This window comes from Amblyraja radiata, chromosome 33 (genome assembly GCF_010909765.2).
Source record: "Amblyraja radiata isolate CabotCenter1 chromosome 33, sAmbRad1.1.pri, whole genome shotgun sequence".
NCBI lineage: Eukaryota > Metazoa > Chordata > Chondrichthyes > Rajiformes > Rajidae > Amblyraja > Amblyraja radiata.
Genome location: NC_045988.1, coordinates 21,743,367 through 21,769,151, shown reverse-complemented (window position 1 = coordinate 21,769,151; position 25,785 = coordinate 21,743,367). Strand labels below are relative to the sequence as shown.

The 25,785-nt window shown below is 42.2% G+C and overlaps 1 protein-coding gene across 2 annotated transcripts in view; it reads right to left on the bottom strand.

Annotated features, from left to right (window-relative positions):
- The window catches only part of stt3a (STT3 oligosaccharyltransferase complex catalytic subunit A), a 41,636-nt gene extending 17,677 nt beyond the window's left edge, over positions 1-23,959 (bottom strand). The window contains exons 1-10 of one of the 2 annotated variants that reach the window (XM_033049936.1): positions 23,864-23,959; positions 15,070-15,193; positions 13,739-13,799; positions 12,209-12,330; positions 10,407-10,552; positions 7,416-7,506; positions 5,829-5,935; positions 3,644-3,808; positions 2,459-2,639; positions 817-972 (exon numbers count right to left, since the gene is read on the bottom strand). In XM_033049936.1, the coding sequence (XP_032905827.1) occupies positions 817-972; positions 2,459-2,639; positions 3,644-3,808; positions 5,829-5,935; positions 7,416-7,506; positions 10,407-10,552; positions 12,209-12,330; positions 13,739-13,799; positions 15,070-15,157 (1,117 nt within the window). In that variant the 5' untranslated portion in view covers positions 15,158-15,193; positions 23,864-23,959. Of the gene's footprint in view, positions 1-816; positions 973-2,458; positions 2,640-3,643; positions 3,809-5,828; positions 5,936-7,415; positions 7,507-10,406; positions 10,553-12,208; positions 12,331-13,738; positions 13,800-15,069; positions 15,194-23,855 lie in introns of both variants that reach the window. The other variant, XM_033049937.1, reaches the window with a different exon arrangement.
- Positions 23,960-25,785: the final 1,826 nt, after the last annotated feature.

Sequence of the window (25,785 nt, the reverse complement as noted above, 5' to 3'; positions counted from 1 at the left end):
GGTTGCATCGTGGCTTGGTTCGGCAACTTGAGCGTCCAGGAGTGGAAAAGAATGCAGAAAGTTGTGACCACTGCCCAGTCCATCATCAGCTCTGACCTCCCCACCATCGATGGGATCTATTGCAGTCGCTGCCTCAAAACGGCTGCCAGCATCATCAAGGATCCACACCATCCTGGCCACACACTCATCTCTCCGCTGCCATCAGGTAGAACGTACAGGAGCCTGAAATCTGGTACATCCAGGTTCAGAAACAGCTCCTTCCCCACAGCAATCAGGCTATTAAACTCGCCATCAAACACACTCTGAACTATAACAGCCTATTGCACTTTATCTGTTTATTTATGTGTATATATATATATGTTTATTTATGTTTATTTATGTATATATATATATATAAAATATATAAGTGTGTGTATATATATATATATATATATATATATATATATGGTCTATGCTATAAAGACACACTGAACTGTTCTGTATTTATGCTTACATAAATGTATGCTTATATTTATGCTCTGTTGTGCTGCAGCAAGCAAGAATTTCATTGTCCTATCTGGGACACATGACAATAAACTCTCTTGAACTGGTTTGTAGAATCAGCATAACGGGGCAATGTTTTGGAAAGAGAAAAGAGGAAGTAACCAATAAATTCAGTCAAATAGAGGAAGCATTCATTTAAACCTCGTTCAAAACATTTTTTTACTTAATTATGAAACAACTCAGTTCTTTTAATAGCCCAAGGAAGTTTTCTGAACAGAACATTAGGTAAGCACAAACGGCATTTGAATTATTCGTAAAAATCTTTCGGCAAACCTGGGAACATGAAGACAAGCAGTTGCAGGTCAAAATAATATGATGACCAGGTGGTGGGCTGGTGCTCAGAGACAGAGGCAATGATGGGGATGTTATTCTTTGCATAAGAAGGATCCAATAAAGAGTAGAAACGGCCAGTCCATGGGGATATCGTGCCTGCAATAAAACCAATATACCTAGTTATAGTCAGAAGACAGCATTTTAACTGCTACAATATGTTGCTTTGCCTTGAGAATACTAGAAAAATATTTACACCTTATGTGACAAACAATTATTAAAGCAGTAGCTAATCAACCTCAAAAGATAGCAACAATGTGTATATAATAATCTATAGGCATTCTATGACCACAACACCAGGAAACAAGGAATTTGTCAAATTAATATATAATCAGCAGGAAATGGCAAACACGATTACTAAATGCCGAACAAAATTACAGAACAATCTGTCTTGTAGTTATGAAATGAATGGGCCATAGCCGCTAATGTTATCTGCATGCATCAGCTATGAGCAATTAAAACTGATACTTCTTAGATGAGCACAGTGTTAACGCTGAAGAGGTGCAGAGGATATTCACCACAATGTTGGCTGGAGTGGAGCATTTCAGCTATGAAGAGAAACTTCATAGCAGAACTGGGTGTGATCTCCTTGGAACAGTGGAGGTTGGTGGTGGTGGGGGGGGGGTCAGATCAAATGGGATATAACATTTTTCAGGGTAGAGCAGGAAACCTCCCCATTGTAGTTAGATAAAACTCGAGGGCAAAGATTTCGGTCAAGGGGCAAGACATCAACAGTGGAACTGAGGGAGACCTTTTTTCACTCAGAGTACTGAGTACCTGGAATATCCTTCGTGAGAGGGTGGTAGAAGCAGTTTGCTGGTGAGTACTTAGATCATCTCGGCGTAGGTTATGGGCCACATGTTGTAAGTGGGATTAATGCTGACAGGTGCTCACTGGTTGACATGGATATAGTGGGCCAAATTACCCGTTTCCTCGCTGCACCACTCTAGGACATGCAATACGGAACATGAGCTGCATTTATCCGTTAGTCATTTCATCTCATTAAATATGAAATTACTTTGATCAATCAGTTCTATTAAAATCCATGACAGATCTGACGGAAAAACGTTGATCTATCACTCCAGCCCCCTTTGGCTTCTGACTAGAAACATATAAGTCCTGGCCTCCACCCCGAGCCCACAAGGCAGTCACAACCAACATGTCCGCCTGCCACATGGGGTACGGCTCAGCTCTCTGCAGTTAGACCAGGTGGAGAGCAGGCACACAACAGCAGGCAAGACCCACACCACCCAGTCCAAAAACGTTGCATTTTTCCACACTTCCCATCGATTCCAGAAATAGACAGCAAGATAGTCTGCTTGAACTGAATGTCCTATTGCAGTAAATATTAAAGCCTGATGATCACCAGAGCCATTGAACAAGAACATACAGCTACCTTCAACCATTTCCACATAACCTTCTTTTCTCAGGTATTATTCAATGCTTCTCTAGTTTTAAGGATTTTATTTTAGAAACCGACATGAAACTGTCTTCTACCTGAAGTTCTGTCAACTTAATTGATGGATGTAATGAGAGAGTACATATAGGAAGGCGGTTTGAAACAATGTGCACCATAATACCTCACCTGTCAGCATCAGCACAGTTCCTGCAGACATAACGCCCAAGCCCACCAGAGAGATGACACTCTTGAAAAGGATATCAAATTGTTGTGCATTCAATTTGCTACGTAGATAATCAACAAAGGCATGAATCTGGCACAGACCAAAGACACCCAAGGCAGCCATGTGTTCTGAAGATTGGACAGGCTGAGGGGAGGGAAAACAAATGTCAATATGTCCAGAGCAAAATTGTACATGGAACACAATGTATACCCTCTAAGTTATCTGTATACAATATCGAGTATGTGTACTCCCAATTTACTAATGATTACTAAAAGACAATGAGAGTACAATTAACTCACTGCCGTACAATGGATGTGAAAATGATTTGTGTACTGCAAGAGTGCACTGCAAGAGTTACTGCATAAACTCCTCATTCCAATTGAAAATTTAGCCTGAAATTAACCATTACTAAATGAATTAAATACTTATGGCACGTCACAGAGAAACATTCAGAACAAGCGGTCCTAATCTGAGAATTAGACCGTTTCTCCCACATGCAAAGGATGGTTGACATCCTGAATATGCTCCTGCAGGGATCAATAGATTCTGGAAGACAGTAAACACTTTCAAGTTTGTTTGGAGAAACATGAGTAGGTTTGGATCAAAGCCAGGCAAATACTGGATCAGTCACTATCGAGATAAAGGGTGAAGCAAGCTGAAGAGCCTTATCCTGCTTCACTATCTTGATAAGTTTGATCAAGCATGCCAAAAAATGTCTAAGTATATGATTTGACCCATTATCCCAAATAGGCACTGCAGACGACCCGTGCTACAGCTGTTTGGGTTATGGAAATTCACCCATACCGAAGTCACAAATCACTAAGCAAAAATGAGATACAAAATGAGATGCAGAATGAAATTCGCTCTCATGGAATTTATGCGGGGAAAAAAAAGCAAATCATTTTTCACCTTGTGTTTCTTGACACCTATGGAGATGATGCAACCTCACTTAACAGAAAATCTCAAAATAGGCCGCTTTCTAAGAATTCAAACCCCTCCCCTCTCGACACTGTAACGTGAAGAAGGTGTCGCCTTTACAGCCGTTGGTCCACATTGTTCGAAGCACTTAGAGGTGGTTTGGTCAGAGGCTTGTGGATCTTTACACGCTGTGATTCTCATCGTTAAATAAAGGAAGTAGCCTTACTAACCTGGAATCCCACAAAGGAAATCTGCATGGAGAGAATGGTGCCGAGACTGTATACTGTACAATATGCCACATAGATCCGGTGAGAAAATCGTCCAGTCAGCATAAGGATAAGTACATGAAGTGGGATCAGATTAATCAGGAACACGTAACCACCCCAAGAGGAGACCTGATTGGAATAAATCATGCCAAGATTAGATTATAGCACTATCAAAAATAAATAAGCACTAACAATTTGTAACATTAACTGTAGGTAGCAATGTGAAATTCATTTCTGTTTGTCACATGTCAAACCAATGGGATTCATGGATTGAGGCGAGTTAACACATGTTAACTTAATCATAACAAAATAGTGAACATAATGACCACGGGTCAAAAACGAGCACCATGAAAAGATGGACAGATATCCTCTTCTCTAGCTGTATACTTCTAGCACCAATTGTAACCCCCAGGGAGTGGTTGTTTTGAAACAGTTCAGACAAAGGATCTTTGATACAAAATGCTCACACCCCTTGTCTATCAGCCCAGGAAGCTAATATCCAAGTGCAATCTCGTTTTGAGATGCATCATACTTCAACGAATACTTATTTTGTTTATCAATATTTTTGAAGTAATTCTGCAGGAAAATAGATTTTGGAGAAGTAAATGATATCAGTGCAACTTTTCCCAATTGCTTTGAATTCAAGTGTTACATTTTATTTAATAAAAAACCCAGGAGGTGAGTAAACGTCTGAGCTTTGGTGACTCTGGAGTAATCCCATTCCCCCACTTATTTCTCTATAACCAACTCTCTCACACACCTATTAGTCCCACCCCAATTCTCCAACCATTCACTTGCACTAACGACAACTTGCAATCTACTAAGCAACAGATCTTTGGGATGTAGAAGAAAAGCTCACACATTCATAAGGAACACTATGGGAATCCCACAGGCAGCACTAGACATCTGGATAGAGCCTGGTTCACTGGAGCTGTAGTGTGGTGCTTTTAAATATATAAAAGATACAATCTGCTAGGTACTTGGGCAGCAAACAAACAGCATCCACCTCAGGACCTGTTTATAGAATCTTACAATGCAAAGTAGCAGCAATTTGGCACATCAGCCCACTTCTCTAACTCCTGCATTCTTTCTGTAGAACCTGCAAATGTCTGCTTTTTAAGACAGAAAGGATTATGAAAATCAGCAGTGACTGATGACAAAAGAACACTTCAGTCAAAATCTTAGTGCAGCAGCACTCACTAATTGATTGATCTTGCTGTCCTATCCTTTTGCTGTCCTGTCCTGTCCCCACTTTTCTGCATTCCATCTCACGAGAAATCAATTTAATTTGAGTCGGCTGACTGCCTTGCCCATTGTCAGGAGCAGGATCTGACTATTCAACTCCCTTCTGAAAACTATTTACCGGTAGATCCCAATTTTTCTTGGGGAAATACAACAGTGTTGACCAGCAGCCCACGAGACAATCACGTATAATAAACACCAAATCTGAAGGAATCTTGAATTAAAAGTTACTCTGTAGCTAAATTTAATAATTTATTTAAAGGTTGCTGAGAGCTTGCCACTCAGACTTTTGGATGACTTCTTTTTAAACTCAACATTGGGATGGATTAAGGCAATTCTTCTTCCCTCGGTGAACAGTGAACAAAATAGCAAATCAGGCTCAGTCATTTCCTGGTAATGATTTAACAAATGCATAACCAAAGGACTGTATTAATATATAATGAGATTCAAAACTATGAAAACATGATATTTGAAATAAATAGCAATTATATGGGCACTCTTACAACATCCAATGATATTTATAACAAATGGGTGTACATGTCTGAACTTAAGGCAGCAGAGTGGCACCAGACCAGGTGAGGGGCCTTAGAGCGCCAGAGACCGGGTTCTATCCTGACTACGGGTGCTGTCTGAACGGAGTTTGCACGTTCTCCCTGTGACTACGCGGGTTTTCTCTGGGTGCTCCGGTTTCCTCCCACACTCCAAATGTACAGGCCTGTAGGATAATTGGCTTGTAAAAATTGTAAATTGTCCCTAGTGTATAGGATAGTGCTTGTGTACAGGGTGATTGCTGGTCGGCACGGAGTTGGTGGGCCAAAAGGCCTGTTCCCACACTTCATCTCTAAAGTCTAAAGTTTGGGGGCAGAGTAAACTTTCTCTCGGCCCTGGTGTTGAAACACAAGCTTACCATGTAGAAATAGGCAATTGAACAAATAGCAGACCAGTAGATGGAGCCAGACTTCACAGCCTTAATCCAAGTGTAGTATGTGAGCAACATGCAGAAGATAGCAATCCCTGTTCAAATAAATATCACATTGTTAAAAGACAATAAACTAATTAACAGGCAACTTAGACAAATCATATCCATTTCCGTTGTTCTTTATTCAACACAATACTAACTCCAGATCACATCCATGATCCAGCAAATAAAATGTTATAATCAACGAGTAATCATTTTTTACAAGCACCGAACAGTCATTGTCCTCACCACTAGAATGAATGATTTACTGAACTTATGCCTTACCTGGCAGCGGCTCAGCAGCCAAATTCCCCAGCTGGGAATTCACACTGTGTGCCAAGGTCTACTTCATGAATTATGTCATTCATAATTGTGCTGCACACATCCTTGCTCTGTGAGGTAGTCTAAGATGATCCTGTTTTTAAATTTACATCCTCATTTTTAAGTCTCTGTGTTGTCATTCACCGATTCTGTCCAATCGCTGAAACTACCCAAATCTGACTTTCAGCATTTCACCTTTTTTAATTACTGGGGCTCCAACAAGGATTCCAACAGACCCACAGCAGCAATTAATTGAGCAAAGGTCTGGGACATATGCAGGTACACGCACTGATGTGCAAGTCCAAAACATGGTCATTGATAAAGGTAATGGCTGATAGCTCCATTCTGAGCTGCCAGCTCTACTTGCAAACATTTATTATTAAATTGTGTTTTTATTAAAATTTAAAGCAACAAGAAGCATTTATATGGTACCTTATTAATGGCATAACCAGCCACTATATGATGGCGCATAAAACGTGGCAACTCTTGTATACAGATTCAGTGTGATCTACCACCTTGCACTCTTATACTTAGTATGATTGTGCCCTAATGTATAGCAGAATTGCCACTGAACTGAGTGCCAATAAAAAATAATTTCACTGTACTTACATACATGACAATAGAGTACCATTGCACACAAACAAAATGCAACACCAAAGTCTGCAAGAAGATATTGGTCACAGAGGTAAGCTCGAAGGAACCAAGGGAAAAAAAGAATATGCAGAGATATTTGGGAGGGAATTCCAGCTGCTGAAAGCGCAGTAATTGAAGGAGGTGATGTGCTAGAGGCCTGAATTGGATGGGTTTCAGAGATTAAAGAGAGAGTAGGTAGACAGTCGCAGCGAAATTTGAAAACGAGGATGGTAATTATATAACTGTGACCAACTTCGGAGTAATGGGCAAATACCTCGCAGGGCAAAGGTGTGTGCAGCACAACTATAAATAACATCATGTTCACAAAGAAAGCTTCCAGGGGGATATTTAGACCAGCCACATTTAAAAAGCATGCTCAGGAGATGAGCACAGACAGGGACAGAGACATCGGAGGGAGGTAATACTCCACCTGAAATGGTTGCTTTTGTGGATTTGTAACTAAGCATTAAGACTTGATTTGTAGTTTGCTACATTAGCTTTATATTGCTATTTGGCACTGCATAGGCTGTAAGATTAATGAACAATTAACCAATGCAAAAAACATTTAGATTAGCTCCTTACCTTCATTATCATAGGATCCAGCCACTGACCGGGAGATGTAGCCAGGGACCACAGCAATCATAGCTGCAGCTAACAAGCCAGCACCAGCATCCTGAAACAATCAGCATAGTGACACAGTTTAAAAAAAAAAAAATATGCCAGTTGTTCTTAACTTAAAACAAAATTAGAAAATGTTCAAATTTTGGGCAGAGGGATTCCTTGTCAAAATGTCACGGATGTCCTTCCACACGAAACACAGAGCTGAATATTTTAACAAGTTTGTAGTGTCGAGCGGTGATTTTTGGTTGCAAAAACTTGCTTCAGACTAAAGTAGTTATGTTCTCACACTTATTTAGTCATGAAGCATGCAAACTGTACATTCAGCCCCCAACTTGCCCAAACCGGCCAACATTTCCCAGCTACACTAGTCCCACCTGTCTGAGCTTGGTCCATATCCCTCCAAACCTGTCCTAACCATGTAGCTGTCTAACTTTTTCTTAAAACATTGGGATTGTCTCACCCTAAACTACCTCTGCTGGCAGCTTCCATACACCCACCACTCTTTGTGTGAAAAAGTTACCCCTCTTTTCCCCTTCACCTTAAACCTGTCCTCTGGACCTACATCCTATGTCCTCAATATTGGCCGTTAAAATAGTCATCTCATTACAGTTGTGCATGTTACTTGATACATTTCTTATATTCATTACTTACAGCAATAAGCACCCGAAGTGTAGAGCTATGTACATATTATTGACCTCACTATAAATTCTGAAGCACTTTACAGACTGGGTGGCATTTCAGTTTTCTAACCTCTGGAATGGTAGAATGAGAAATAATTTGAAAACTATGCTGAAGCATCTGAAGTTCAGACTCCCTGAATGACAGGTTCTGTTATTGAGCAAACTGTGCAGGGGAGGAGCTCACACCATGAGCTCTGTGACAATAAACCCCTCCTTACCACATTAGCCCACCCCCTAAACTTCAGGTATAGCTCTCTGAGCAGTGCCAATACCTGTTGTAAATACCAACTTTTGGGTTGGGTTTGTCTAGTCTGCAAAGGTAGCATCACAATGTTGAACGCAAGAGATCATGTCTAGAGGCACTGTCCCATACTTCACACTTTAGAGATACAGCATGGAAACAGGCCCTTTAGCTAGCAATGTTACAAAATTTTGAGATTTAAAAAATCAAGTCTGTAATTTATCCCATCAGATAAAGCATAAAAATAAGTTTAATTTGACACCTAATTCACTTTCATATCTCAAGTATTTAAAAAGTTATGGCCATTTTCATACTCGGAAATGAGCATCTTGTTCCCTATTGATTTTCTATGGACATAACAAAAAAGTTGTGATCGTGAACAGTCAAAAGCCCATAACTTTCTTAAAAATTAAGAGAACTGAATGAAATTTTCAGTTATCATAGATTGAAGCATTCTGAAACAAATATAAAATAATCTTACTTGGATGACCTGAAATTAAAGCATATAATTAGTTAGTTACCTAATTGTAGCTAATTTCAGACTTCAATTACTAGATCTAAACATCTATCCATTTCTTAATAAATTATTAACATTTTTAAATAGCCTAAATGTCCAAATAATATTCACAAATAATTCACAATAAAACATGATTTTTAAATCTCATTTACATTAATTTATAGACCAAATGGAAGGAATTCAGTGTTCAATTGCTGTAAATAAATACCCATTTAAATCAGCTTTCTAGTGGGATCCTGTGGAACGCGCTGGTTTAGAACGTTCACATTGCGGTAGATTTGTGCCCCAAATGCCCAGAAAAATACTGCGCGATATAATGGGCCCAAAATGGGCTACTCGCAATATTAAATTTTGTATAAAGGGATCTTTAGAAGCCCTTTTTAATGTAAAAATATACAACCTAACTTCTGCTATTTGCTTTATGAGACCCTGCGGTTGCTGGCGGTCGCGGGTTTAGAGATTGATTTTTAAACTACTATAACTATTATACGAGGCCTTTAAACCTAATAATAGCTTTTGCGACGGGGTCTTCCAGCGATTTTTCGTTAATAATTAACTAGGCTGAACATCTTCGATTTGAACAGCCTAGAGAAAATCGCGTTTTAAACCCGCCCCCTCTAAACGGCGCCAAAATCGCGCACACCCGCAACGGCAGATTTTCAAAGACGCTTCAGGTAGGCTTTGCAACATACCTACTTTAGCCCACTGAGTCTACGCTGACTAGCGATCACCCCGTACATTAGCATTATCCTATACACCAGGGACAACTGACAAATTTACCAAATTTAACCTACAAACCTGTACATTTTTGAAGTACGAGAGGAAACCGGAGCGCCTGGAGAAAACCTATGCGGTCACAGGGATAACGTACAGACTCTGCAGACATCACCCGAAGTCAGGATTGAACCCGGTACTCTGGTGCTGTAAGGCAGCAACTCTACCGCTGCGCCACTGTGCCCCCTTACATCTGGTCAAGGGGAGACGACCAGGTCTTCCCTTGTGGCGCAGAGTAGAGTTGCTGCCTTACAGTGCCAAAGACCCGGGTTTGATCCTGACTCCGAGTGTTGTCTGTACAGAGTTGGTGCGTTCTTCCTGTCACCTGCATGAGTTTACTCTGGGAGCTCCGGTTTCCTCCCTCACTCCAAAGATGTACAGGTTTGTAGGCTAATTGGTTTGGTAAAATTGTAAATTGTCCCTAGTGTGCGAGTGTGTAGGATAGTATTATTATGTGGGGATCGCTGGTCTGCTCGGTGGGCAGAAGGGCCTGTTTCTGTGCTGTATGCTTACTGAACCAAACCATGGATTCAATCTGCCAAAACTGGCCAATCTCGGGGAAAACCTACTCAAAATATGCATTCAAGTCAATAGGGGAAAAAAAAGACATCCCAAAATCAAATAGCCTATTATGAATCAGTACATCACTGCTAACACTGTTGATATTCTGGTTTAAAATGCTGGCCTGAGTTAGTTTTAGTGGCCATCTACTGGTGTGTATCTACTGGTTCATTGCCTACCTTCAGTTCTTTTGTTAAGTGGTAAGTGACAATGGTGGTGAAAGATGAGAAGAGAGGAGCCAGAAACACGCAGACGTTCCTGATATCAATCGTGATGTGGAAGAAGTGCAGCGCATGGTAGAGAGCAGCGGACGTGACCATAAGACCTGGAAATCAATAAATACCGTCAGCCACACACACAGAAAATGTCAGTGATAGCAAACAACAATAAGTCATGAAAGCCGCGAAATACATATGGATTTCATAAATCCACGTTTTCTGGATCCTTCTAATACAGATGAGAACCCAACCTTGCCCTCTTCTCTCTTCCTAATTTCTCCGATTTTAAATGTTAAGCGTTTTTGGTCTCCACAGGTGAGCCATTTGCAGCATTTTTCTGCCGAAATTTTAATTCCTGTCCTTTTTATTTGTTTACAAGAACACTTCACCGGTTTTGAGGCAGGGCTGCTGCCTACATATGGACCTAAGATATAGGATCAGCAGTGGGCTAATTGTTCCCTCTAGTTTGCTCTGCCATTCAATTAGATCATGGCTGATTCCTATCCTGGTCTCAACACAACATTCCCACTCCGTCCCAATGTGTAGTTCAAATGTCTAAAAATCTCTGATATAAAAATATAGAATTATATCATCTTTGAGGCAGAGAATTCCAAAGAATCACAACCTCTAAAAAACAAACTATTTTTTCATCGCAACCTAGTAGCTGCTTATTCTGAAACTCTATTTTACAGTTTGAGATACCCTCTACCAGAGGGGAAACATCGTCTCGGTTACCATGTCAATACCCTTCAGAATTTGGAGTGTCTAACTAGTTACACTAGGTCCCAGGAATGAACTTTGTGAACCCTGACGGCTTTATATCCATTGCAAGTATATTATTTCTTAAACATAAAAATCTAAATGATAATCAGAGCTCTAACACTCTATAAACTTGCATCAGCATTTTCTTACCTTTCCACTCCATTACTTTTGCAACAATAGCCCAAAAGTCTATTAGACTTCCTGATTACTTGTTACCTGCATGCCAAGTCAGTGTTCTATTCATTAAGGCCCACAGAACCTGTTGCACCACAACATGATTATACTTTCTCACTATTTAAATAAGAATTTGCTTTTCCAAGGTGGATACATTTACATTTTATCCCACCTGCTAACTTCTAGCCCACACAATCCTCCTCACCATGTTAACCAAGCTATCTTTGTATTATCAGCAAATTTGACTACACAGTCGGCACAGACTTGGTGGGCCGAAAGGCCTGTTTTTGTGCCTGTTTTTGTGCTGTATCTCTAAATTATCTGTGCTGTATCTCTAAATTAAACTATGGTTTCAATTTGCCAAAACCAGCCAACAATACAACATACCATCTTGGAGAACAACTAACCGATAGTTTCCTGCTTTCCGATTCTTGCCTCACTTAAATTGCAGCATGTTATTTTACTTTGCTCGAGGACCTCTCCAGAAATATTGCAGATTACAACCAAGGCAACCAATATCTCCATTGCCACTTTTGTTACAATCTTAGGTTTGAAAGTCAGTAGATCCAAGGAACATTAGTCCATTTAGCCTAGTACATTTTCATCCAGTTATAAAGATCGAGACATGTTCCTCCCTGTCTATACCATCTTGATCTCCATGTCCAGACAACTCACTATTAGTCAGCCTCAATCATATGATATAATTAAGCCAAAGATGGTCAATGCTAAATAAATATAAACCAAAGAATAACTAAATCTCTGTAAATAAATTAAAAGGAATAATCTGTGTAAAGTAACACAGCTGTATGAGTACCAGAATCACTGACCTGGATAGATTGTTCCTCCAATAATCCTGCCCAGGGGATACCAGGCTCGATCATCAAACCAATTATGGAACTTGTAAAAACCTTCTTCAGTAAGGAAGCGAGTGGTGCGGTAATTAAAGTACCTAAGGATATTTCCAGGTTTTTAGGGACGTGGTGGGTGGGAATAAGAACACGGTAGGTTCAGAAATACAAACAACTGGAAATTGTTAAAGCAATTTGATGAACAGCGAAACAAGCCAAGACTACAATGATTCAAGGTGGAAGCGCATTATAATCTTTTCAAAGCTAACAACAAATAATGATCGCCAATGGCTCCCACAAACCAAGAATAAAGAAAAAAAACGTCAGAAGCACAATTTAATAATAAAGTACATGGCACGCAGACCAAATGTTTAACCAAAGAGATAGGGTTTGAGCATATTCATCTTCTTCTTCTTGCATATGGCGTGCACAACCTAAAGTTGTAGGACAACTTGTTCTATTTGATCTTATTTGATTGTGCACGCCGGGTTGGAGCATATTCATACAAAGCTTTTAATCAGGCTGTCCAAATCCCCAGTTAGTAAGATAAATTAAAACTGGAAACAGTTCCAAAATATGTAAAGAAAAGTGGGAAGGAGTTGAGAGTGAAGTTATCTGGGGAGAATGGAAAGTTTTGAATTGTTCCCAGAGGGGGTTTCTAGAGAATTTCAACAATGGTGTTTAAATTATACGGTTTTGATGGATTAAGTGGGATGGCAAGACGATGTGTTGTGATCTGAACTGCACAGACTGAAGAGTTGGTGGAAACAAATTCCAAAGCAAACTGGACATATAGAAGAGGAAAAATAGTATACATGTGTGTATGTACGTATGAGGGCTGTAAATGGGGTTAATTAGGCAGCTTGGATAGCACAAGCCAACGGGCTGAATGTCATATTTTGTGCTGCATTATATCTCTAACGTTTTCTGAATCAGTGTTAATAAATTTCTAGCCATTTTCTAATAGTTTATTGCTATGTCATTCCATTAACCCCATTACCGATTGTAGCACTCCATTAATTAATTCTCAACCAACACTAATGCCTGAGTATCTTCATCAGAATGTGTGGCAGTTCAAGATAGCACGTCACAACTACTTTCTCAAGGACAATTAGAGAGAAGCGATAGATTTTGACCTTATGAGCATAAAGAATAAATAAAAGACCCAGATACCCAAGGGAAGTGCCAATTCCCAATGCATTTTATCACAATAGAAATACAAGATCTTGGCTGGCTCTTTAACCAGACTGTGGAAATGAAATCACTCTTACTCCCAGTTCAGCTCAATAATCCAAATTTCTCCCAAAAAAGATAGTAAGTGACCTGTTCAAAGACTAAAATTCACTTTGTTCCATCCTCTAATACAAGAGTTGGTGGTGATACACACGTGTTACAGCCATTGTTGTGCATTAGCAAGTCTGGCTTCTTAAAAATATTAACAAACAAAGTCTGGTGATATTTTATGTTTAATCTCGATCTTTACCTTCAACAAATGATAGCAATACTTACGGATCAAACTCATGGATAACGCTCTCAAACCTCAATACAGAGAATAACCTTGTAGAAAATGCTGTGAAGAAATATGCAAAATTGTGTAATAATTGAAACCATTTCACTCTTTTTAACATTCTTGCTCATCTCAACAGATACACATAACCCTAGTTAGTAAGGTCTGAAGTCAATCACATTTCACCTCGGTTCCAATTAAGATTTTATAGAAACATATAAAATTCTTTATGGATTGAGCAGGCTACATGCCTTCAGTAGGTTCACTGTGATGGATGTTTTCTGTAAATTGAATTGTATGTATGTCTGTAGGAAATTGTCTTTGTTTGTATGGCTGTGGAAACGGAATTTCGTTTGAGCCTCACTGAGGTTCAAATGACATGTAATAAATATTGTATTGTATTGTATGCAGGAAAAATGTTCCCCATGTTGGGGGGGTCCAGAAACAGGGGTCACAGTTTAAGACTAAGGGGTAGGCCATTTTGGACTGAGATGAGAAAAAACCTTTTCACCCAGAGAGTTGTGAATCTGTGGAATTCTCTGCCACAGAAGCCAGTGGAGGCCAATTCACTGGATGTTTTCAAGAGTTAGATTTAGCTCTTCGGGCTAACAATCAAGGGATATGGGGGAAAAGCAGGAGCAGGGTATTGATTTTGGATGATCAGCCATGATCATATTGAATGGCAGTGCTGGCTCAAAGGGCTGAATGGCCTACTCCTGTACCTATTTTCTATGTTTCTGTCGGAATTTCCACCAAATTCTCAATTAGGGATTTTTGTGTGGTCAGAATCTCAATTTACTGGTGCCCTACTTTTTTGTAGAACAAGTAAAATTTGAAACTAAATTTAACATTGTAACTGCATCCCTAGAAATATGCAGATAAATTGTAACTTTCAAGAGGAAATAAAAAAATAGGCAGATTAAATTTAACAATGAGATATCCGAAAGTGATAATTCAGAAGCACGAGGAAAAGCAGCTCATAGTTATTGAGGGAAGAAGTAAAACAGCAATGTAACAAGTTTAAATTACAAGCTAAAAGATATTTGGACAGTTATGTTGATAGGAAAAGTTTAGAGGGACATGGGGATGTTGGACTAGCTTTGAGGGGCATTTGGTCGGCAAGGGCAAGCTGGGTTGCAGGTCTCATTTCCATGCTGTATGACTCCATGAATCTATAACAGTTACAAGTGGAAGCAAACATCAGCTTTAAGAGCTATGGCAACAAGATAATTACAGGTTCATATGTTTTAACAATGAATAACTTAAGTTGGTCTGATGAGGATATGTACTGAACTAGGACCCACTCCCGGACCATGTTTATAGCCCCACTTACAGAGTATAGCTGCCATGGACAGAATGAGCAGCTTCAGCAGAGTATCCTGCTTCTCGTACGATAATCGCAGGAATCCTAGCTTCGTCATCTTTGGTTTGGTGTATGCAGCTTACAAAGTATGAAACTGGAAAGCAGAACATGAAAACTGTAATTCAAACTCACGCATGGGAAATCATGAAAGCAACACATCAGGGTGCAAATGAATAAAGAGTTTGTTTTAATATTATTTTGTAAAGTTGATCTCCAAGTGTTAAGTGGAACACATTTCTACTTTGCACACTTGCGCAACAATTAACATTTCCAATAAGCATTAGAGATGGAGCTAGTAAATTTCTCCAGAACAACTTTTCCAAACCTCTACTCCATTGTTTCACTATTTAATTATCATCACTGATCTGTCTAAAGCTGCTGTTGTTCTGAGTTCTATTGCTCACATCTACCACCTGCCAAATACATACTCCGACAGGAGTGCCAAAGAGTGGAGACATTGATTTCAGCATCTGATCAGAAAATAATTTAAACTCCCAGAGTATGGACTAAGAGGGATACGGGCCAAACGCGGGCAGTTGGGACTAGTGTAGAGGGGGCATCATTGTCGGCATGGGCCGAAGGGACTGCTTTTATATCTTTATTTGATCAGAATGTTAAACCACTACTCTAGTACACTAAAGGGTCTCGACCCAAAACGTCACCTATTCCTTTTAACCAGAGATGCTGCCTGACCCGCTGAGTTACTCATTTTGTGTGTCTATACTCTAGATCAATATTTTGACTCAAATGATGTAAGATGCAAATGATGAGTAAATTACCCTATAATCATACTTTATTAGCCAAGTATGTTTTGCAATATACGATGAATTTGATTTGCCGTTCAGTCATACCAATAAAAAGCAACAGAACACACAAAATACATTTTAACATAAACATCCACCACAGTGACTCCTCCACATTCATCACTGATGTTAGACGAAAAAAAGTTCAATCTCTCCCTTCTTTGCCCTCCTGCGGTCGGGGGCCTCTAACCTTCCGTTGACGGGACGATCTTACTCCCGTAGCCGGCGGCAGGCTTCCTCGTCGGGGCGATCAAGCTCCAGCATCGGGGGGGGGGGGGGATCTCAGCTCCCCCGCGCCGGGCGATCTACCCCGGGTCAGGGCTAGTCGAACATCACTCGGCTTTTGAGGCTCCCCGACGTCGGTCTCTTACCCGAGACTGCAAGTTCCTTGATGTTAAAGTACGAAGGCCACGGTTAGAACGTCGATCCCAGGCAAGGAATTGGCTCTGATAGTAAGTCCACGCCCCGCGGTGGGGCTCCAAGTCAGTCCTGAGCAAGGCCTCCAGCTCCACGATATTAAGCCGCAGAGCATCCGGAGACACGATCCGGAAAACAATCGCATCTCCAGCAAGGTTAGATAGGAAAGAAAATTCCCTCGGACCCCCGCCACATAAAACAAACTAGAGAACATTAATACATACTTTTTGAACACTCTAAAAATAAAAAAAATAGACGAAAAGAACAGACAGACTGTAGGCGAGGCTGCCATCGAAGCACCACCCAATTGTATGAATTATGATAGAGTCTCTGCCTAATTAGAACAAATTCCATTTTATAACAGGATTGCTTTACTTCATTCAAAGCTTGAGATTCAAGAAAGTTCAGAAATTATGCAAGTTTCATCTTGCGGGGAACTGCATAAGAGTGCGGAGGCAACACTACACCGGTGGTATGGCATACATCCGCCAAGTTTTCAGCTCAAATTTCTTAATTATTCCAAACGTGACATCCCCAAAAGCAGTACAGTTAAGCATAAGATTTCTTCAGTGTATTCCCCCCCCCATCCTCCTTGCAATAAGTGCCAGTTTTATTTCCCTTCCTATTTACTTCCTCTTTTGAATGCCCCAATGAAACCAAACTCCAGCACCACAGCAGGTGGCACATCAGCGCCTCTACTTCCTGAGACGATTACGGAGAGTCGGTATGTCAAGGAGGACTCTGTCGAACTTCAGTAGAGAGCATGCTGACCGGTTGCATCGTGGCTTAGTTCGGCAACCTGAGCGTCCAGGAGCGGAAAAGGCTGCAAAAAGTTGTAAACACTGCCCAGTCCATCATCGGTTCTGACCTCTCTACCATCGAAGGGATCTATCACAGTCGCTGCCTCAAAAAGGCTGCCAGCATCATCAAGGACCCACATCATCCTGGCCACACACTAATCTCTCCACTGCCATCAGGTAGAAGGTACAAGATCCTGAAATCTGCAACATCCAGGTTCAGGAACAGCTTCTTCCCCACAGCCATCAGTCTATTAAACACAACTTCAAACAAACTCTGAACTATAACAGCCTATTGCACTTTATCTGTTTATTTATGTATATATATATATATATATATATATATATATATATATTCTATGGTATATGGACACACTGATCTGTATTTATGCCTACAATATTCTGTCGTGCTGCAGCAAGCAAGAATTTCATTGTCTTATCTGGGACACATGACAATAAACTCTCTTGACTTGCCTTGATTCTTGAAGCTGAGTGAATGCATTCTTTGTCTCTCGTTTAAGTTTCTTCTCCATTATAATTATCTGGAGCCCCCACTATAGTATTCTCCCACTACCCACATTATAAAGAGTTACACTTTATACACTTCCATCAAATATCCAGTCAGGTTTCACTCTCTAAGCCCGAGCCTCTCCTTTTAACTTGCAATCCCTCAGAGCAGGCACTATTCTTGCAATTGTTTTCTAGACCCTTTCAATGTCAAAATTGGTGGAGTTGCAGACAGCGAGGAAGGCTGTCACGGGTTACAGCAATGTATCGATCTGTTTCAGCTAACAGCGAAGGAATGGCAAATAGAGTTTAATCTCAGCAAGTGCAAGGTGTTGCAATTTGAACAATTGAATGCAAGGGGAAAGTATACAGTTAATGGCAAGACACTTAAAAGCATTGATGCATGGAGGGATCCAGCTGTGGTGGTGGAAGTAGATAAAACAGTAGCATTTAAGAAGCTTTTAGATAGGCACAGATAAACAGTACTAGCACTATCATACAAACCAGGGTCAATTTACAATTTATGGAAGTCAATTAACCTACAAACTTGTACGTCTTTGGAGTGTGGGAGGAAACCGGAGCACCCAGGGAAAACCAATGCGGCCACAGGGAGAATGTACAAACCTCTTACATGCAGCACCCGTAGTCAGGATCGAACCCGGGTCTCGGGTGCTGCGAGGCAGCAACTCAACCACTGCGCCACCATATTGTATTGACATCATACCACACATCTTAACAATTCCTAATATGTATTGTCCCATCAGCACAGACACACAATTGCCGATTTTCCACTATAACCAAGTAAGGGGAGTAAATTTGTACAGTGTTGAAAAAACAACCAATAATAACCCAAGATTAAGTGGTGATCCACATCATGTTGTTCATTCGGGCTATCTCACAATGGCCAATGCAGATCAAAAGCATTTATGTGCATTGTCATGATCTTATATTTCTTAAAACGTTACTATGAAAGCTAACATACCATTCGCTTTCTTCACGTGCAGCAGGCAGTGAAGAAAGCGAATGGTATGTTAGCTTTCATAGCAAAAGGATTTGAGTATAGGAGCAGGGAGGTTCTACTGCAGTTGTACAGGGTCTTGGTGAGACCACACCTGGAGTATTGCGTACAGTTTTGGTCTCCAAATCTGAGGAAGGACATTATAGCCATAGAGGGAGTGCAGAGAAGGTTCACCAGACTGATTCCTGGGATGTCAGGACTTTCATATGAAGAAAGACTGGATAGACTTGGCTTATACTCGCTAGAATTTAGGAGATTGAGAGGGGATCTTATAGAAACGTACAAAATTCTTATGGGGATGGACAGGCTAGATGCAGGAAGATTGTTCCCGATGTTGGGGAAGTCCAGGACAAGGGGTCACAGCTTAAGGATAAGGGGGAAATCCTTTAGGACCGAGATGAGAAGAAACTTTTTCACACAGAGAGTGGTGAATCTCTGGAGCTCTCTGCCACAGAGGGTAGTTGAGGCCAGTTCATTGGCTATATTTAAGAGGGAGTTAGATGTGGCCCTTGCGGCTAAAGGGATCAGGGGGTATGGAGAGAAGGCAGGTATGGGATACTGAGTTGGATGATCAGCCATGATCATATTGAATGGCGGTGCAGGCTCGAAGGGCCGAATGGCCTACTCCTGCACCTATTTTCTATGTATTTATGTTACACTAAACAATATGCACAAAAAACATGAAAGAACGCAACATGCGTAATACGTAATTATGTAAATAAATAATTTTACACCACCTCTCTTTATGAAAGCCATGGTCAATTACTGCAATGTTAATTTAAGCAAAATAGTGAGTAAACACTATAAACAGGGTGAGTGCACAATAATGCTCTGTCATTGAGTGGCGGTAACACAGACTGAGACCACTCAATGGTTCTTTATTGTCATATATGCACAGCACAGTGACGTTATATTGCACAACCTACAAATGCACAGTCGCAATATTTTGGCACCGTTTAAAACAAGTCCAAAGTCTGGTCCACATGTTGAAAGTACTGGAGCGCCCTTGATCCAGATAAGGCCAGGTAAGCCCCAGGCTGCTGCAAGCCCGCGATCCAACATCCCTCTCCTCGCCCCACCTGCAGCCGATCTTGAAGGCACCAGAGGCAATGCCCCGTACCCTCTCCTACCGACCCACTCCTCATGTCCGTCGCTGCCAGTGGCCCACTCCTCGACTCTTCCCTTGCAGGCAGCAGCCCGAGTCCTTCTTCACAGCGGCATGCCATGCCTGCTGCCGCATGAGGTTGGTGCATCTTTGTTCTCGGCTGCCGCCGGGTTCGTGCTTGCGGCGGCCATCGGGTCCGATCTTGCCCAGCTCTGCGGTGTTCACCGGGAGATTCCTTTCTGCCCAGTGGTCTCTCTGTGAAACAACGACCTCTGCACTTTGTTCCAATACGAGCAGACACCTTGGTTACAACAGATTTTGGCCACTGGAACCAAAATCCATTATTACGAGGTCTGGACTAATGAGGGTAGACTGCTTTTGAAAAATACTGCATTACAGACAATACAAATATCCAACAACCTATAATTTGCATCATAGAAACATAGAAAATAGGTGCAGGAGGAGGCCATTCAGCCCTTCGAGCCAGCACCGCCATTCATTGAGATCATGGCTGATCGTCCCCTATCAATAACCCATGCCTGCCTTCTCCCCATATCCCTTGACTCCACTAGCCCATAGAGCTCTATCTAACTCTCTCTTAAATCCATCCAGTGACTTGGCCTCCACTGCCCTCTGTGGCAGGGAATTCCATAAATTCACAACACTCTGGGTGAAAGTTTTTTCTCACCTCAGTCTTAAATGACCTCACCTTTATTCTAAAACTGTGATAATCATATCCTGCAACTAAACATCCTGTTATGAACTAATCTTTCTGAGAGCTGAAATAACCCTAAAGCCCAGCACTCTAATTCTGACAATGGGTTTCAGTCTTTTAAATTAAAGCCATGTTACAAAATATTTCCAGTGTTTGCTAACTGGGCAGGACAGCACTAGGGAGAAAAAAGTCTCAAAAGTGAGAAGCCAAACAAACCTTCATTACCACCGCACCACCTTCTTCAAGTGAACTCAACATTTAGTGCATAAGGTCATATTATTTAGAAGACTAAAATTATATATAACTTCACATCTTAACGCACTTTGCAGCCAATTGAATATTTTGGCTCATTGCTGTTTTGTAGAAAATAAACCGCCAATTTGTACAGAGCCGTGTCCAAATAGCAAAGATTTATTGGTAGACAAAAGTGCTGAAGAAACTACAACATCTGCAGTTCCTTCTTAAGCAAAGATGTATTACTTTATCAGGCAGAGATTATGCTGGCTGAGGAAGAAATAATAGCTAACAATATGGTGAAGTTCGATTCTTTGATTACAAATAGAAATTATGAGCAGAGGCAGGCACCTCAATCCTGCTCTGCCAGTTAATAAAATCATGCTGCTCTGATTATAACCTTAATTCTACATTTTAATCTACCCTTGGTATAATCCAATATAATGGTATTTCTAATCCCATTCCTTATCAAAAATGTACCTTATCTTAAAAATGATTAAAAAACTCAATTTTCAACTCCCTCGATGCAGAAAGTTCAAAGACTCATGACTTGAGAGAAAATAAAGTTTATCTCAGTCTTAAATAAGCAACTCCTTCATTTGAAACAGTGCTAGAATCGTCATGTTCTCTCATCAAATTATCTCTCATTCCTTTAAACTCCAACAGATTCGAGCCTGGCCTGACCTTAGACAACTCACTAATCCTGAGTCTGAAGAAGGGTTTCGGCCCGAAACGTCGCCTATTTCCTTCGCTCCATAGATGGTGCTGCACCCGCTGAGTTTCCTCAGCAATTTTGTGTACCTTCACTAATCCAGAGATTAGTCTGGCAAACTTTCTAGTAAACTAGATAACTGTTAGCTTTCCTAATCTTACATGTACCTGTGAGTCGTGCACAAGGGCATTCAGTTTCCCTTGCACTCTCTCATATTTACATACAATTATTATTTTATTTTTCCTGCCAAATTAATTTCACTTTTTTTTTAAATACATTATGCAATTTTTCAATAGTTCTACTGATTTTTTACAAGCACCTAATTTTTAATGTTTAATGATACCTTGTAACGATAAGAGATTTGACAAAACATTGCTTCAATGCATAAAGGGGATTTAAAGTACAAACTTCACACAGACTAACAGTTTTCTGCACCAACAAAGTATTCCTGCAGTCAAATTATGCTCATCTCATTGGGAATGGTGTGAGATTGGACTGCCTTATTCACATAATGTTGTCGAGCTCACCTCTCCAAAACTCGGGGTGGTAATCAGAGATTGGAAACCAAGTTTCACAGACACAGAACAATCGGAAAATACATATAAAGTTTCGGATTACAGCCCTGGGATCCTTCCTGGGGCACTTCATGGGTATTATAAACCAGCAAGGGATAGAACTAATTGCGACCAGCACCTCACTTAAGTTGAAGGCAGTCAAGACTTACATACATAATAAGTATTTTTGAGGATGCATGGGGCATATTTAATCAGCAAATCAGCTGAGTAAATGTGAAATAAAGCAGCTGATGTTTGAGAAGCAAATTTAAAGAAAAATGCAAATGATCAAATACAAAAGCAACTCTAACCCTAACTTGATTTTTTTCGGCGGGGGGGGGGGGATTCTTGGTGGTGGATCATCAGATTTTGTACGGGATGTTTTAAGTTTGGAAACTTTGACAGTTTGACTAAACACATGGTTAATAAGAAGATGAGGAAAGATCAATATTTACTCAGACAGCTTGAGTTCTAAAACCCCACAGATTGTTGGTGGAAGAGAACATACAACAGTAAAACACAGGAACAGGCCCTTCGGCCCACAATGTCTGTGCTGAACATGCTGTCATTAAACTAATCTCTTCTCCGTTATCCATACCACTCCATATCCACTTGTCCATCAGAAAACCTCTTAAATGACACTATCGTACCCGACTCCGCCACAACTTCTAGCAGCATGTCGCACCCACCACTCTCCGTGTAAAAAATACTGGAGAACATGGATACGTGACGCTTCAGGCCAGGACCCTCTTCAGGACCTTTCATCCTGACCGAGATTGTCCAACCTCTCCTAATAGCTAATACCCTCTCAAGGAATCAAAGGTTAGATAGAAGGAATGTTGAGTAAATCCTCCTTCCTTAAAAGGAAGTGTATGTATATGCGACGTATGGGTAATCGAGAGAAAATTCATTGAGCACTGGCCATGATTTGAGAGATGGTGCAGGGACTAGACGGCTGGGAATGGGACAAGTGAGGGACTACAGAGGAAAAGGGGGATGGGGGAGAGAGAGAATGGGGGAGGAGAGAGAAATGAGGGAGAAGAGAATGGAGAGAGAGAGAGAGAATAGAGAGAATGGAGAGAGGGAGAGAGAATGGAGGGAGGGAGAGAGAATGGAGGGAGGGAGAGGGAGAGAGAATGGAGGGAGGGAGAGAGAGAATGGAGGAGAGAGAGAGAATGGAGGGAGGGAGAGAGAATGGAGGGAGGGAGAGAGGGAATGGAGGGAGGGAGAGAGAGAATGGAGGGTGGGAGAGAGAGAAAATGGGGGGAGAGAGAGAGAAAATGGGAGGAGAGAGAAAAATGGAGAGAGAGAGAATGCGGGGAGAGAGAAAAATGGGGGGAGAGAGAGAGAGAGAGAAAATGGGGGGGGGAGAGAGAATAGGGGGGAGGGAGAGAGAATAGGGGGGAGGGAGAGAGAATAGGGGGGAGGGAGAGAGAATGGGGAAAAGAGAGTGGGGGGGGGAGAGAGAGAGAGAAAAAAAATTGGGGGGGGAGAGAAAATTGGGGGGGGGGGGAAGAGAGAAAACGAGAAAATGGGGGGGGAGTGAGAGAGAAATAGATAGAATGGGGGGAGAGAAAGAGTGGGGAGAGAGGGAATGGCGGGTTGGGGGCTAGGAGGGAGAGATTAGGGAAGTTGGGAGGCAGGAGTGAGACAGGGGGCAGATGAAGCAAGAGGGGGAGGAGGAGGAGGGGGCATTGGGGGGAAGAGGGGGCCGGAGGAAGTTTAGGCCAATTGAGGGGCAGGAGGGAGGGAGAGGATCGGGCCAGTTGTGGGGGGGGGAGGGAACAAGAACGCGGGCTCAGTTCCCGCCACCAACCGCCCCTGGTCCCGGTTCCCGCGACCCCCCGCCCTCCCTCCCTCCGCCGCCCCGCGAGTCGATGCCACAGTGCGTTACCCGCTCACCGCCACCGCCGAGCTCACTCCATCCACCCCGGGCACGGGCCGCACGCCCGCCACAACCTAACCTGTCAGCGGAAGCACCCGCCCACGGGCCAATGGGCGGCCGGAGATGCCCGCACCGCCGCCTGCGATTGGCCGGTGAGCCGTCAGTCAGCAACGGCCCGCTTCCGGTAGCAGGTTGGGTTGAGCGCGCAAAGAGGTACGTGTCGCTGAGGGGGGGGGAGGGGAAGCGCGGCCCGAGGAGTGTGCGGCCGCCCGCCGCCTCACGGGATCGCGGAGGACTCGACCCGGTCATCCCGCCCCGCCCCGCCGCGCAGCGCTCATGTGTGGCAAGGAGCTGCAGACCAAAGCAAAGATCCTATAGCGGAGCAAGATAGGCCACTCCTGCGAAATGCAATGGACCGACGTGTAGTACGCTACGGAGGGGATCATGGGCTTTTCCCCCCGTCCATTTTAGTAACCTGAGCCTACCTGACCCGACCCGACTCGCAGTGTAATCAATGTTGTGGGGCAAGTTTGTGTGGGTTAGATTCATAATTCTGTCAGTTCATACTTCTTGTCAAGAATAAAATTTGATTCTGGTAATTGTCTTTTTTAATGTTTTTTAAATCATTTCTTTTTAACTGGCTCACAAGCAGTGTTTGAGTTCATTTTGTAGTAACCGGAACCGACCCGACTCGCAGGGTAATTGACATTGCGGAACTTTTTGTGCGTGATATAGGGTTAGATTCATAATTCTGTTAGTTCATAATTCTGTTAATTCTTGTTAAAGAATAAAATGTTTATAAACACACATACATGAAAATTATATAAATGTATATAATCATATAACACACACAATTATATTTCTTCTGATCCAATAATGAACTTTATTTCAGACTAGACAAGGGACATTAAATAAGAAACATTGTAAATAAGAAACATTGTAGACCTCCCCGCAACTTCACACACACTAGGCCTTATCCCCCCCCCCCCCCCCCCCCCCCCCCCGGCACTCCCTCGCCTGCCCCCTCACTCAAATGTCTCCCCCCCCTCCTATGCCCCTCTCCTCCGCACTCTCTCTCCTCGCTGCCCCGGGCCGCGCACTTCCTCTCCTCGCTGCCCCGGACCCCGCACTCTCTCTCCTCGCTGCCCCGGGCCGCGCACTCTCTCTCCTCGCTGCCCCGGACCCCGCACTTCCTCTCCTCGCTGCCCCGGACCCCGCACCCTCTCTCCTCGCTGCCCCGGACCCCGCACTCCCTCTCCTCGCTGCCCCGGAACTTTGCTGCAGACGCTGGTTTACAGCGAATACACACACACACAAAGCCAAAGATACTGGAGCGATATCTTTGCACAAAGCTGCAGTAACTCAGCAGGACAGGCGCAACGTCACACATTCCTTCTCACCAGAGATGTCCCTATGAGTTGCTCCAGTATTTTGTGTCTATCCACAGCGGGCTTCAATGAAAGGACATGTCCCTGCAACAAGGTTTAGATACATGGATCTAGAGAACAAGCATATTTATCCTGTTGAATTTTGAATGTGTACACTGGACTTTTTTCCGTTTATGATATTGTTTACAGAGTATTATGTGCACATCAGCGGGAGTAATGGTGATTTCTCTAACTTCAAGTAACCATTGCTTTCCCTCTCTATCCCTCCCCCCGACAACTTTCACTGTCCTCCTGGTTACATTTTACTGACTGTATGCCTCTTTGTCACCTTCCCCTCAGCGAACAATGATCCATTCGACATTTTCCTTGATCAACATCACCCTTTGATCTCTCATTTTCACACCTTGCCCTTCCATATCTCTCGTCTCTCCCATGACTCTGTCTCAAGTTCAAGTGAGTTTATGGTCATGTGTCCCTGATAGGACAATGGAATTCTTGCTTTGCTTCAGCACACAGAACATAGTAGGCATCGACTACAAAACACATGAATA